This window comes from Pogona vitticeps, chromosome 5 (genome assembly GCF_051106095.1).
Source record: "Pogona vitticeps strain Pit_001003342236 chromosome 5, PviZW2.1, whole genome shotgun sequence".
Taxonomy (NCBI): domain Eukaryota; kingdom Metazoa; phylum Chordata; class Lepidosauria; order Squamata; family Agamidae; genus Pogona; species Pogona vitticeps.
Genome location: NC_135787.1, coordinates 20556793 through 20572008, shown reverse-complemented (window position 1 = coordinate 20572008; position 15216 = coordinate 20556793). Strand labels below are relative to the sequence as shown.

The 15216-nt window shown below is 41.6% G+C and overlaps 1 protein-coding gene across 1 annotated transcript; it reads left to right on the top strand.

The window, feature by feature from the left end:
• Nucleotides 1-703: 703 nt before the first annotated feature.
• Nucleotides 704-10628, top strand: LOC110083967 (alcohol dehydrogenase 1). The gene is made up of 9 exons (XM_073001899.2): nt 704-903; nt 2207-2308; nt 3409-3550; nt 4848-4935; nt 5040-5259; nt 5387-5647; nt 6493-6628; nt 8395-8533; nt 10092-10628. The coding sequence occupies exons 1-9, from the start codon at nt 886-888 to the stop codon at nt 10114-10116; spliced, it is 1131 nt and encodes a 376-aa protein (XP_072858000.2). The 5' UTR covers nt 704-885; the 3' UTR covers nt 10117-10628.
• Nucleotides 10629-15216: the final 4588 nt, after the last annotated feature.

The window sequence follows — 15216 nt, the reverse complement described above, 5'->3', positions numbered from 1 at the left end:
AGTCAAAGCTATGGTTTTTCCTGTAGTGTTGTATGGAAGTGAGAGCTGGACCATAAAGAAAGCTGACCGCCGAAGAATTGATGCCTTTGAATTGTGGAGCTGGAGGAGACTCTTGAGAGTTCCCTGGACTGCAAAGAGAACAAACCTATCAATTCCAAAGGAAATCAACCCCGAGTGCTCATTGGAAGGACAGATCCTGAAGCTGAGGCTCCAGTACTTTGGCCATCTCATGAGAAGAGAAGACTCCTTGGAAAAGACTTTGATGTTGGGAAAGTGTGAAGGCAAGAGGAGAAGGGGACGACCGAGGATGAGATGGTTGGACATCGAAGCAACCAACATGAATTTGACACAACTCCGGGAGGCGGTGGAAGATAGGAGGGCCTGACGTGCTCTGGTCCATGGGGTCACGAAGAGTCGGACACGACTAAACGACTGAACACACACACACTTGCTTAGCAATCCTCCTGGAACAGAAGTGGTGTTCTGTTAGTCTGCTAGACTCTAGAGCACATTTCTAAAAATCTGAAGTAAACTATTTCTCGCAATACACACACAATACAAGCCCGTGTGCAGGATTTATGCCCCACCGCCTTGAGGAACCCCTGTCTCGTTTGTTTCCCGCTTACTCCTTTGCAAAGCGTTCAACCGCAGCCCACTGCTTGCGTAACGAACAAATGACTACATTTCCCAGAGTTCCTCGCGGGAGATGTACGGAGGGCAAAGCGTGGCACAAAAGCGTGGGACCCCCTTTGGCTCCGCTTTGGGTGGGGGATCTGTTTAAATCTGAACAATCTGAAGGCGGTGCGTGTATATTGTTGCTGAACGATTTTCCAAAGCCGGGACAGACTTTCAAAAGGTGGTCGATATATTCCCTTGTTTGTAAACATGGATACTTCTGGGAAAGTAAGGAAAAATAAATCCTTTCTCTTTCGTTTGGAAGATATAGTCCAAAAGTAACACGGAATCTTGCAGAACCTTAAAGACTAGCAAGGAGTGGTGATGATTGCTTTTGTTTTTGTTTTGGTATAATCCTTCGTGCACTGTAACCCTTTTCATCGGATGCTATCTAAACGCTGACTCTTTAAGGCTTAGCTTCACATCTACATCTTTGCTGCAGAGAGTGGCGTTAAATTCAGTGGGGTTGCATTGTACGGTCCCTGGTCCTGCAAGCATCTGGAGCTGGGTGTTCCGTTCTGATTATCGTTGGAAGTGGGTGGAGTAGAAATTTAGCTGCTTGGCGAGTCGCATCTGCTCACTTGATTTAAACCAGCTGCTTTTGCGGACGTGTGATTTTGCATATATAAGGATCGAGCCTGCAGATCTTATGCACATTTGCTGAGAAGCAAATGTGTGTATTTGCTGAGAAACAAATATGGAGACAGACATATTCCTTATACATCCTCGTGCAGGATTGCAGCCTTTAAAACACAGATGCAGCTCAGCCTGGGCTGGAAATGCCCGAGCCATATGCCCATCAAGTCATCTGATTTATAGTGATTCTGTTAGAGGTATGTGAGATTTTTAAGGAGGTTTATTCCCTGGGATGTCCAGTGGCTTTGAAAATCCTCTGTACAGTACCTTTAGTGGACAGCTGCCAGCCAGTCATTGTACATCAGGCGGGGCCCTCCAGATGTTGTGGAACCTCCCCTTCCACCAGTGCTGGTCAGCATAGTTCAGCGGATGAGGTCCAACTGAGCAACACATTCCTTATTCCTAATGCAGTTGATATTACACTAGGTGGATCAGTGGTATGGCTTGGTGAAAACGGGGCAGGCACCTCTCCTGGAAAGAAAGAATTGGCTTAAGAGTTACGTCTTTGGAAATGTAATTATTTAACAGACCTGGCTAATGTTTCTCTCCTGGAAGGAGTTTAGTAACGGATCAATCTACTACAAGTCATTTACCCATTTGGTGCAAAACATGCTAAGCCTCCTGTCACCAAATGAGAACCTAGATGTTGACACAGTACCCTTGGCGCTGTGCATGGGAGCAAAAGAGAAGGGAGCCCGCACTATTTTATTCTACCTGTTTCTCATTCATGAAAAGCTGCCTGCCGTAGTGAGGAGAATTCTAGGCAGGCTACAGCTTGCAGTGCCTCACAGATGGTAGAGTGTGTGGCCCTCGACCCATTCACATTTTGCTTTGCACAAAATCCAGCATAACCGTTGCACTGACTCTCTGATTGTTTGTTTATTTGGTTTTATAGACAATAAAATGCAAGGCTGCAGTCATCTGGGAAGTAGGCAGACCACTTTCTATCGAAGAGGTAGAAGTTGCCCCACCGAAGTCTCATGAAGTTCGCATTAAGGTAAGCCATTATTTTGCAGCTGATTTTAATGTTTCTCTGCTACATGAATGTCTCCCCTTTGCCCCCCCCCTGCCAATGTACAGCTTGTGTCTGCTGCTGTTCTGTTTCTGAAACTATGTGATGGTCTGTCATATATATTGTATTAGAATTGTGGTGGGAAGGCTAAGAGGAAGCCACAAATGTGACCTTAAGGCAGATTTCCTTGTACTGTGATGCTGTTTGAGGCATAGATTAGCATCTACACATTGTTTGCTGTCAGACCACGGGGAAATGGTGCATGAATGTTATAGAAAATCAAGAGAAGAAATCAAGCAGAAGCCCTTGTTTGGTCAAGTATCATATCTAGTTATTTTTCAGTACTGTACTTATCATAATGTAAATAGTTTTCTGGCTGATTTTTATGGTGGTCTTGCTGTTGTTTATTCATAAGATACACAGTTGGGGTAGGAGAGAGCTGGCTTCACAGTAGTGCACAGCAAATGGATCTAGGAGTCTTAGTACACTACAAATAGGAGTCAAAAGTGACACAATCAAAGAGCAAAGAAATGTACCCCCCCCAAAAAAAAAAATACCAACACAGAATTTGGCTGCATCCACAGAAGTACTATATAATGTGTGTCCAAATCAAGTGAAGTAATAGTACTGCTCTGTTCTGCATTGATCAAACACTGTCTGGAAGAATGTCCAGTTCTGGGCACTACAGTTTGAGAAGGATCTTGATAAGTTAGAATATGTCCAGAGGAAAGTGACCAGGATGATAAAGGAATTGGAAAACCTACAAGGAAGAGGGAATTTGGCATATTTCATCTGGACAGACAGACCAAATGAGCTTGTTTGTGACCTGGATATGCCAGCAGTTGAACCAGATGCCGTGGATTCACATATGTCAAAGAAGTTTTAAGTGGGGATTTCCTGTTTTAGCAGGTGGCTAGACTTAGTTACCCCTGCAGGCTGTTCTAGCCGTCATCCTCTATGATTCTGTGGCCAAAATCCTGTTCACGCAAGTTCTACACCATAAGCCAGGGTGATTTTTTTTAATGGAATGTTCCTGCTCACACCTTTCTGTTTGGTTTTGAATAAACTTTTATCGTCTCTTACAGATAATCGCCACAGGAATATGTGGAACAGATGGGCATGTCCTGACAGGTTCTTTCCCGAAAGTAGAGTATCCTGTTATCCCAGGTCATGAAGGAGCTGGAATTGTAGAGAGCATTGGCGAGGGAGTGACAGGTGTGAAACCAGGTACATAAAAGTAGGGCCTACTGTTTAAATTGCATTATAATAAAAAAAGTAGTTGAGTAGTTTGAGCACATATCTTGTCTTTCATTGTACAATTGTTTCTGTGATAGCCAGCAGCCTTCTCAACTTCCTATGCTTGAAATAATGCCCAAATCAAGGTGTCATAAGGACAGTAACTCCATCCATGGAGGCTTTTTAAATCCAAAAGTGTAGGCAGATGAGTGAAACTGGAAAGTGATGGAAGAGATTTGTAACAGAAAGATAAAAGAAGTGTAGAATCCTCAGCCCCTTCCAGTATTACAGTAAATTTAAATATTACAAAACCAAAAGAACTTGTGAAAGGCAGAACAATGGAAAAGCCCTTTCGTGAAGAAATAAAACTTCGAGGGAAATTGGAAGACAAATCTGGGCACAACAGTGGCTTCACTATTTTGCTGATAAGTGCCCTTCCTCTTACTTATTTCAGAGTCTGTAGGAGAGATAATTTTTCCACAAAAACAACATTTGGAAATACTGGAGAACCCTGAAGAACTACAAGCATGCAACCCTGAAGTGAATTGTGTTGAACCCTGAACAACTGAGGCTAAAATTCTGCAAACACTTTTTTGTAGAACACATGCAGCATAGAAAGTTCAGTCACTCTTCTTGAAAATGGGAACTGTTGAACAAATCACAAACACGCGATCACTGGTTTGGTTAGTAATATGTTCAGCCTGGCACTTTGTCTCCTTCCAAGCAAGGCAGAGAAATAACCCACTAAATAAAATAAAACTGGCTATTCCCCAGTTTGTAGGGGTGAAAGAGAAGCCAGGCTGGACTGCTTCCATTGGAAGGAAGAGCAATTAAGCTTCTGCTTATGACCTGAATTTGATCCCAACAAGTTCAGATAGCCAGCTCTAGGTTTACTCAGCCTTCCATCCTTCCTGGGTTGGTAAAATGAGTACCAACTTGCTGCGAGGCAAAGTGTTGTTTGCATAGTTATGTTGTAAATCGCCCAGAAAGTGCTTTAGCACTATGGGGCAGTATAGAAGTCAAAACAATAACAACAGTTGAGCAATGGGCACCCAGAGTATCTCATCCTGCCTCGTTCTTAGTAAGCTCCATATGAGTGATGAAGAAATTGTAATCTTAAATCTGAAGGCACAGTCAGAAGGCTGTTTCACCATCCTAACAGCACAATAAAAGGTTAATTAATCCCATTTTTGCCTTGTAGAAATCTGAAAAGGATGATTTGGTCGAGAAGTTTCTATTTACAGTATTTGTTCCCTCACTCCGACTTTTGGTTTTTTTTAATTTCTAGGTGATAAAGTCATCCCTCTTTGTCTTCCCCAGTGTGGAGAATGTAGTTCATGTTTAAAAGCTAACACCAACTGTTGCCTGAAGACCCAGTGAGTTTGGATATTTGTCTTGTATTTCTCTTTCCCATTGGCATCACGGAGAAAAAGGATTTGTTTGTATTGTTGTTGACAAATCTGGGTCACTTCTCATGCAGCCTCTGTGAACCACAAAACCTGATGCCAGACAAAACCAGCCGATTCACCTGCAAAAGGAAGCAAATTCATCACTTCCTGTGGATCAGCACTTTCTCTGAATATACAGTCATGCCAGACTCTACCGTTGTTAAAATTGATGCCGCTGTCCCTCTAGATAAAGCCTGTCTCTTTGGCTGTGGATTTTCCACTGGTTATGGGGCTGCGCTCAACACAGCCCAGGTAAGATGACATGTACACTTGGTTTGTCTAATGTTCCTTCGTGGTCTGTCAGCTGATATTTTCCACTCTGACCTACAGTGCTGTATTCTGGAATTTATCCTAGTTTCTTTTCTCCCTGGCTCTCTAGGTCATGCCTGGTTCTACCTGTGCTGTCTTTGGTTTGGGAGGAGTCGGTCTTTCTGTAGTCATGGGATGCAAAGCAGCCGGAGCTTCTCGGATCATTGGCGTTGACATTAACAAGGAAAAATTTGTGAAGGCGAAAGAACTGGGAGCCACAGAGTGTCTTAACCCTCAGGATCATGAGAAGCCTATTCAGGAGGTGCTGGTTGAAATGACAGGCCATGGTGTCGATTATGCATTTGAAGCTGTTGGATGTTTGGATACATTGGTATGTGCGGTATTTAATCAACAGCCTGTGGCTCTATCCTGTGGTTTCATAGGGAGATAGCTTTTCATATTTTTTTCTGGAAAACAGAAAACATAGCTACAGAATTTTGATTTTCCAAGTGCTCTGTCTTTTCAGTAGCTCATTCTGTATTAATCAGAGTGCCATGTAACCTTTATACCCAGAGTAGAGAACCTTTGGCAATCTATGTGTTTTGAATGTTAGTTCCTAGCTGCCTTGCTTGGAGCAGCCAATGATAATGAAGGGTGAGAGAGTTATGGTCAAAAAAGAAAAAAAGATATGTGCTAAAGGTCCCAGATATGCACCCTACATATCTGCTAGAGAATCTCTGCGAGTTAGCAGAATGTGCTGGGTTCACGCACAATGAACCCAGGATGCTGATGAGGTCGGTGAACTCTTCTATTAGTTCTTCAAGAGCAGAGACTGCGGTCTAGAAGATCACACTGTAGCTGTATCCTTAGATTGTCCTTAGATTGCACATTACAAGGCATCAATTGTGGTGGGCACTGAATTGTTTAGGAATGTTCATTGAGCAGTGCTCCCCTTCTTATTGAGGTGAGTCAGGGTGTGTGAGTGTGCATACGTATGCATGCTCTGCATCAGGTAGGCCAAACGTCTCGGGCTGGCCTTAGCACGTTGGGGACGAAGCATGCAAGCTGATTTAAAAGTGGAGGTGACAAAGTGGGGATGTTGAACAATCTGGCCTTCTTTGAGGAGGAAGTGAAGACTGTGTAGTCTGGATTGGGACGAGGTGGGCTACAATGGGAGGAGATGACAGTTGCAGGCAGATAGAACAACCTCTTTAATGTATTTCTTTCTCCAATTAGAGGGCTGCCCTGGCATCTTGTCACCTGGGCTGTGGTGTCTGTGTGATGGTTGGTGTACCTCCTGTAGGCTCTCAACTTGCTTTCGATCCTATGCTGCTTTTAACAGGACGTACCTTGAAAGGGAGTTTCATTGGAGGTAGGATGAGATGCCATGTAATGAAGGCATTGGTATGCAAACATTGTTTGTGCAGTAAATGTATGCATGAATTGCTCACCAGAGTATTCAAGTGGGAAGAAATGCCCATGCTTGTAAGTTGGATGCTGCTGTGTAGTGCATTAGATTTGATTCACTGCATTATAATTCTTTAGGGGTAGGCAACTTGTGGGGCCCCAGATGTTGTTAGACCACAACTCACATCAGAAAAAACAGTAGTGAAGGATGCTTGAATCTGCAGTTCAGCAGCATCTGGCGATCCACCAGTTATCCACCCTTACTGTAGACTCTGAAATCTACAGAAACAAGATAGAAATAGATGGCTGAAATTGACCACTAGAGATGGGCACAGATTGCTAGTTCAGCAGTTTGGTGTGGTTTATTTCCTGGCCAAAGAGCTGATCCACAGTTTGGCGCCCCGCCCCCTCCAATGGGTGCTTACTTGGCAGCAGTGCCCAGAGAAGGCAGGATGGGGTGCTGCCGCCAGGTGGGCCTCACTGGAAGGGGTGGGGCACTGAACCATGGATCAGGAAACAAACCGTTCCAAACTGCCAGACCCCCCCATCTCTACTGACTACAAAACCCACTGTTAGTCACCTGATGCTCCCCAGTTGTTTTGAATGACAAATTCCAGATTGCTGACTAGGAGTGTGTCATTTGACTAGTTCACAGCAAGCACCGTGGCTACTTCCTTTTGCCCCCTTATGCCGGAATAACCACGCGAGACCAGGCAAATGAGTTAAACATGGGCCACACTTTATTAAAATCCATTTCATTATCATGAACATTGCCAATCATTTGGCAAAGGGGGGTCCTGCTGGATTGCGGATTCAGATTTCTCTCTTGGGTTCTCACTTGGCCCTTGACCATCTCAGGCCTCAGTTATTCCCCTCTTTATTACCATGGGATAACTATCGGCCTCCAATTTTTCCCGGACCCTCTTTCCCTCTCTCCGTGCCGTCCATGGGTTCAGGTGCATCCCCAGTGCATCTTTCCTTCCAAGCACCCTGATTGGCAGTGCTATCCGTTCAGATACGCTACAATTTAGTGCCATTACCATATAATCCAAGTTCCATTACCTTTGAATCCGCACTACCCGCCACAGCAATAGGAATAGACGAACTACAGAGGCAGACAATAAGGTTGCCTCCCCTTAAATGCCTTCTATTTTTCCACGCCCCTTGGCTATTCTCGTGAACAGCCTCAAGATGTCATGAGGGTATCCAGGAAAGGCCACAAAGACCCGCCACGATGGTGGGATCCCTCTGGTCCCACCCATTGGTGTGCACATTCTAATAGGCAGATAGACTGCAGCTTAGCCTGTCTTAGACCATGAACCCATCCAGCCCACCCTTTCTTCAAATGAACACTATTTAAGTCTTGCTCTGGCAATGGAACTCTCAGAATGGTGAATTTCTGGGATTTGAAGTCCAATAAAAAAGAATGCCACATTCCTGTTACTGATCATTGGCCACACTGGTTGGTGATGATTAAAGTTAACAGTTTAACACATCTGGGGAATACTAGTTACAGCTATCTTGTATCTTCCAAAATCAAAGTTATCTATAAGAATGAGGAGCATGTGGACTTAGCAGCCTATATATTTTCAAATGATCTTCTTGCTCTAACTTTTATAAGACACATAAGTAAATCCTAAAAGTCTTGTGCTGCAACATGCAGGAATGCCTCATGAAAGAGAGAAAACTACATTGTGTAACATGTCATATTTGGGATGGATTATTTCCCAGGATGGAAGATGAAAGATTCTATCCCACAATTGGTGACCAGTTACATGGAGAAGAAATTTAATCTAGATGCTTTGATAACACACACTTTGCCATTCAGCAAGATCACTGAAGGGTTTGATTTGCTTCATGCTGGAAAGAGGTAAGATTTGTGATTTCTCAGAGCTTGCTTTTAGCAGCCTGTTCAACACAGAATTCAGTAAATATCAGAAAAAAGAAAGTCTCCTAAAGATTTAGGACAGAGTGCTGTCCTCTGAAGACGCCGGCCACAGAGACTGGTGAAATGTTAGGAAGAACATGGCCAAAGAGCCCGAAAAACCCACAACAACCATCTCCTAAAGATTTGTTGGAGATTAAAGGGAAAGAGAAAGAAGGTCAAACTATAGAATACAATTCAGACTGGATTATTGTGTTGGAAGAAATGAGGGATATTATATAAATGAATAAATGAGTGAATGACTATTTGTCATTAGACTTGGAGCTCCCTTATGAGGTATATTTGTTTGTCAGAGCATAAGCTTTCTGCAGCTCTGCAAGCTGCAAATTAACTTGCTTTTATTTTGTGATTGGTTATTAACTTAAACATAGATATCATTTGCAAGCCCATTGCTCTAGCATGTAGCTTTGAAAGAATTATGTTCCTGGAGGGAAAATATGCTGTGGGCTTCTGTTGTTCTGTTGTTTCTACTGCCATGCTAACTGTAATGCATAGTTCAACCCGAAGAGATTACTGAAGTGAGAAAAAAAAAGGAAGAAAAAAAACAGGATCAGACAGAGGGACACCACCACCACCCATAGCTGAGGCATGGTGGTGTTGATAGTGCACATGATGTATAACCATCATGAGCTGTAGCCATTGTTAGATGAATTCATTAAAGTTGCCCAAGTCAGTGGCCATAATTGTATCTTGTGGCAGCAGAATACTTTGTTTTACTTGTCCTGAATCTTCTAGCATTCAGATGACTTCCAGGTTGTAGTCTTATGAGAGAGGGATTCAGATTTCTCCCCATCTACGTATCTCCACTTCTTGACTACTTTCAAACCTATGCGTCATGTCCCCTCTTACTTGCCTTCTTTCTAAGCTATGAAGCCTTATGGCAATGGGAGCAGTCCTCCCCTCTCATCAGTTGAGTTGCTCTTCTCTGCATGGGGAGAATTGTTTGGAAAAACTGGTTGTGGGAAGGTAAAGTGCAGGATCCCTTGGGGGCAGGAGCAGCACAGCCTTGTCGTACATCCCTCTTTTACTTGAAAGATTCCCAACCCAGTCACTGTTTTATGAGGAATCATGTGAACAAAAGCCCATCATGTCTGGTCTGGTTGACATCAAGATGGTGACCACTTACAAGTTTCTGTCAGGGTGACTACAGCTATGTAGGGCTCCGTTCCTGGAACATGAGAGGAGCCTTGCCAGATCATTAAAATCCTGCTGGATGATCAGTGCTAACCTGATCATTTTTAGAGATCAGACTACTGACAGTCACTTTTTTCTATTCAAATTCTCCCTCTTTTCAGGTCCAACGCTACTAGCAATATCTGCTGATGGTGTCTTGAGTAAGAATTTATGTGTATCTGCAAGTAGTCCAGATAGGCGGGATATAAATTCAATAAATAATAATAATAATAATAATAATAATAATAAGTAAATGTACTGGTTTATTGCTTTTCCTGCAAAACCATTAATCCTGGGTTTTCTCTTCCAGTATTCGTATTGTTCTGGTTTTCTAAGTTCCTGACTTAATGAAGCTCCTCTGTCTGGATCTTCTCATGGAGATTTCACTCTCTCGAGTCATTTGGGTTTTTTTGGGAAAAATACTGTATAAACTATGCGGCTAGATGATTCATCTTTTTTTTTCTTATATCAATTGTTATTGTTGAGAAAATACAATAAACAGCATCATTCACAATGTACTTAACTCCAGATGCTTAGAAATTCTAAAGTACACTTTTGGTTCTTAATTATGTGGAAAGGACGTAGCCCACAATGCCAGAAAATCTGTAGGGTGTCCAACTTCAGTGTCTTTACCTTATACTGTGACTAAGGTGTGTTTTCTATAAAATGTCACATTGTACATCATTTGAGGAAGAGAACATGGATGAGGTGGCTTTTTTGTTTTGTTTTAGTACATACAGTTCCTTGATTGGAAAACCTTTAACTGAAAAGAGAGCCTAATTTTTCTTTTGGCTTGTATAGAAATAGAAACAGTAAATAAATAAATTGATAACTGAAAGTTTATAAAGTTTCATGACTATTTTCCCCTCCTAGTGGAAAACAACATTATTTATAATTAAAGCCAAGTGTAGTCTCTCCAGAGGTCAGAAACTGTAGGCCCTTTTGCCAAATGTGGCCCCTTGCAGTCCCAACCCGGTCCCCTGGGCTTTCGCCATATGTCCTCCTTCCTCATCATACTATTATTTGGAGATTTCTCTGCTTTTATATGTATATGTCTCCTCTCCATCCTTAATGATTCCTTCTCTTAATTCTTGGCTAATGACAGCAAAAGCTTTAAATTGAAATGCTCTTAAGGTATTTGTCCTACCCTTTGCCTTTGGCCCTATCAATCACCAGAATACTCACCACTCCCCCGCAAACTTACCTGAAATTGGATCTGGCCCTTGGGCTGAACAGGTTCCACACCCTTGCTCTAACTGCCTTTCAAACATGAACAACTCAACTGTGTGTTCACCTGAATTATACATTGTTTACATAAGGAACAAGAATGTGTATTTTTTCATAAATAGCAGTAATACTTTGCGAATAGCAAAACAAAGCGAAACAAAAAAACAGTACAATCTTGTACAACCAGCAGCACTTATCAGACCTTTTCCCAGTCTTTTTAAATGGTGCTGCTGCGCCAAAGTTCTGCTAACATCAAGTAAGACTATCCTCAGCAAAAAACTACAATACTTTCACAGCTTAAACAAGTCAGCTTCTGAACGTTTCCTATTCTTTTAAAAATATATTTCAAAATATTTTACAACCAGACATAGAATCTCTTTGCCAGTATAAATGCTTGTTTGGTTAGGAAGGAGTTATAAACTTTTCCTCCTGAGAGTCAGTTAATTGGGTCCTGACAGACAGGGTCAAAAATTCAGATTGCCCCAGACCTGGAGCTGATTTCCTCTTTGAAGATTTGTGTCAGGAATCTGGTCTCAGAAATCCAGAGAAAATGTTAACTGAAAGTACTCAGGGCTGGGATAAACACAACTACTCTGTGCTTTTGTAATACAGGAATACTTTGAATATGCCTTACAAATTTGTGTAATAATTTCCTGGAGATACATGGCAAGATGTCCCTTTCCATCTCATCATTCATGACATGAAGAGCTGTTTTTCCTTAGCTTCAGATGCTTAGAAATTTTAAACCATTCTTTTGCTTGTTAACCATGTGGAAAGGACATAGTCCATAATGCCAGAACTCTGTAAATAGCCAATAGAAATCTGGAAGTACATCAGATGATTGGGTTTTCCTGGAAGAATATTCCACATTACAATTGCTTTGCCTTATGGCATTCAGATCAGACCTGTTTCAATGACTGAATTATACCTTTCTGGCATATGGTAAAGAAGGTTCAAACATCTCACACCTATTCTTTAGGACTGATTATAAGCCACTCTATAGCTTAAAAACTAGAAGCATTTGTTCCTTTGAAAGAGTATTTAATTTCAACCAGAGCTTGAGCAAATTACCTCAGTGGAGCTTTCCCTTCATTTTTTTTTTTTAAATTTATTGCTTCTTAACCTTTGGTATACCAATAATTAGTAGTTATGTGCCATAAATGTCAAGATCATTTTGTCAACTCTTGAACATTGTCTCGTAGTGCATTAAAAAAGGCTAAGAAGAATGTTTTTCCATTGCAAAATACCTCGCATTTTGCATGAAAGTTAAAATAGTTAAATTGACTCCCCCCCACACACACTACAGTACTACATAGCAAATAGTTAATCATGCAGAAAGTTGCATTATTATAATGTTATTTGTCTTTGTTCAGTTGTCAGGGGCTTGTTTATTTTGTACCAATTCAGCTGGGATCTGTTCATTCATTTGTTTATTACTCTTCTATCTCACCCATTTAGTGACCAGACACTACTGTATTCTGGGTGGCTAACAACTATATAAAACAACTATAAAATATACCCACTTGGCACCTGCAAACACATAAATACTCAAACTCAAACAATGAAAACAGCCACAGAAAACTAAAATAGATCCAGAGGCAACAACGAATCAAAACCAATTTCCAGCTCATAGATCCATGAGGATGTAAAAAGGGGAGGAAGTTTCTAAAGACCTATTTAAACAATATAGATTTTACACATTTCCTAAAGGTCACAAGGGAGGAGCCTGATGTATATCAGTGGGCAACACATTCCATAATGTGGCCACCACTGTAAAGGCCCAGTTACTGGTAGTAGTTTTCCAGCCTTCTCTAAGGGTGATCACTCACAATCATGAAGCCTGGCTGGACCAGGTGGATGATCTTCACTGCTAAAGATGAAAAGGAGATATAGGGTTGCATGTCATCAGATTATTTTTGGTATGTGTGATCACCTATCTTGGCCCAGAAAGAGAGTTAGGGATGTGTCCTATGGTGATGGGTCATGGTATGCCATTACAGTGAGATAATCCTCTTCAAGAAGTGCCTGAAGTCTCTCTGTCAAAGAGCTATTATACTTTTTTTTTTAAAAAAGACTATTAGGTTTAGGATTTTGGCGGATTGATTTGCCTGGCTCACTCGCCCTCTGGAAATCAGTTAGGGGGGACTCCCCTTCCCACCTGCCTGGAAGCCCTTTACTGTATAAAGAAATGTCAACTAGACCTTCCATCTAACTGCCTCTAAGAGAAGCACCATGTGGGTGTTTTTTGAGTTTTTAGTGCAGCTTACATCCCACCCACCTCACATGAGAATGAATGTCTTTCTAGCAAGGCTAAATTCTACCGTACATACCCAGGCAGCCCACAAAAGTTGACATCAAACAGAACTGGCCTAGTCTTTAAAGTGACTTGTGACACTTTTAAAGCAAGATACAGCTCACTCCTCCACTTGCTTTCAAAAGAAGAGGGCTTACAATATCAGAAATATCTTTCTGGCAAGTTTCATTTTCCATTTGGGGAAGGAAGTGCAGCCGCCAATGAGTCCGGGAGGGGAAAACACTAGCCTCTAGACTATGGAGTCTGCCCACTCTTGGTTTTCATGGAGAAATATGCCAGGCAATTGAGAACAGTACATAACCAGTTCACTTCTACAAGACTGGTGTCTTTCCATTACATGGGTAAACAAGACCTAATGTGCATACACAGGTTTCTGGGACAAAATTAGCTAGGCTAATATGCTCCTATTCTGTATGTTGCAAAAAAATAAATGGAACACAGGTTGTTTGTATTAAACCTACACCACTGTTATGTGCTGTCAAGTTGGAACCAATGTATAGCAACCCTAATAGGGCTTTCAAGGTAAGTGAGATATTTAAGGTGTGATTTTATCAGTTCCACAACCTTACTGAGTTTCCATAGCTGAGTACTGATTAGAACTAAGGTCTCCTGAGTCCTAGTCTATTGCTCTATCACCTGCACCATACAGGGTTCATAGCTTGGGTACTCCTACTGTATGTTTTTAATGGTTTATTTTATTGATTGATTTTGTATTTTAAAACTGATAAAACATTTTGAAAGAACTTTTGTTCTAGCAAGGTGCAAAAATAATGGGTTATGAAAGCAAATTAATCTTCTGTTTTGCAATGTCTCTTGATTAGAGATGGGCATGAACTGGTGGTTTGTAGTGTTTCACTCTTTGGACACACAGGTGTTGTGAGGCACCCTGGCTTCCCTGCCCCACCTCCTTTGGTGGGCGCCCACTCAGAGACAGCACCCTTAGCTTTCCTGGCCCACCTCCTCCTCTGAGTGGGCGGCTGCCAGGGGAGGCAGGGGAAGGAAGCTGGTGTGTCCATGGAACACCTGTGTGTCTAAAGAACAAATCCATCTCTACTCTTAATATTAAGAATTGTAACACCCAAGAAGGCCAAAAAAGCCAACACGAGGAATCAATCTTTCTTGGTCATGGCTCCTTCCCTCTTGCTGCAGAAGATTGGCAGGCACGATCCTTCTCTGTTTTAAGAAGTTAATTAAGACCAAATTATATAAAGCTGGTTTCTACTAGTATGAATATTGTCCAGAGATGTTCAAATGGATTTTAATTTGATTTTTTTAAAAAAAATATGGTAATTTTAGCTAGTGATGTGATTTACTGTATTTTTTGCATTTATTATATGATTTTTAATGTATGATTTTTTTAATATATTGTGAACCCCGAGAATGACAACGCTAATGGGGTGGTATAGAAACATAAACAATAAATAAATTGATAAATAAAAGTTTATATATTTTCCCTTCCAGTAGAAAATAACATTATTTGTAATTAAAGCCAAGTGAGTTAAAGTTTCTGCAGTGTGTCAGCCTTAGTGTAGTCTCTCCATATCTGTATGTTATCAAATATTCATTCTGTTTCTTCATCTATGGCAATTAGACTTCAGACAGTATTATCTGACTAAACTCCCTCTCCGTGTGTGCTTAAAAATGATAAGGTTTGCAGGATTCCAGTAAATCTCTGTGTGAAAATGGGGAAGTGTAACACAACCTAGCAAACCTTCCTCAGGCATTTGTTAAGTATTTGGAACTCACATGTAGGAATGGATGGTGTTAACCCCATGGCCTCCACCTTTGCTTTTGACACAATGAAGAGATATTCAGCCTACATGGACAGAGCAGTCTCTGTATCCTCCCTCCACCCCTTTCATTCCTGGCTTTTTGACCCATTGATAATGGACCC

Bases quoted from the DNA above. Each gene is read 5' to 3' on its own strand.
- LOC110083967 (XM_073001899.2), top strand. The intron at 3,551-4,847 runs GTACATAAAAGT...TTTAATTTCTAG, and splicing joins AGTGACAGGTGTGAAACCAG to GTGATAAAGTCATCCCTCTT. The intron at 5,260-5,386 runs GTAAGATGACAT...CTGGCTCTCTAG, and splicing joins CTGCGCTCAACACAGCCCAG to GTCATGCCTGGTTCTACCTG.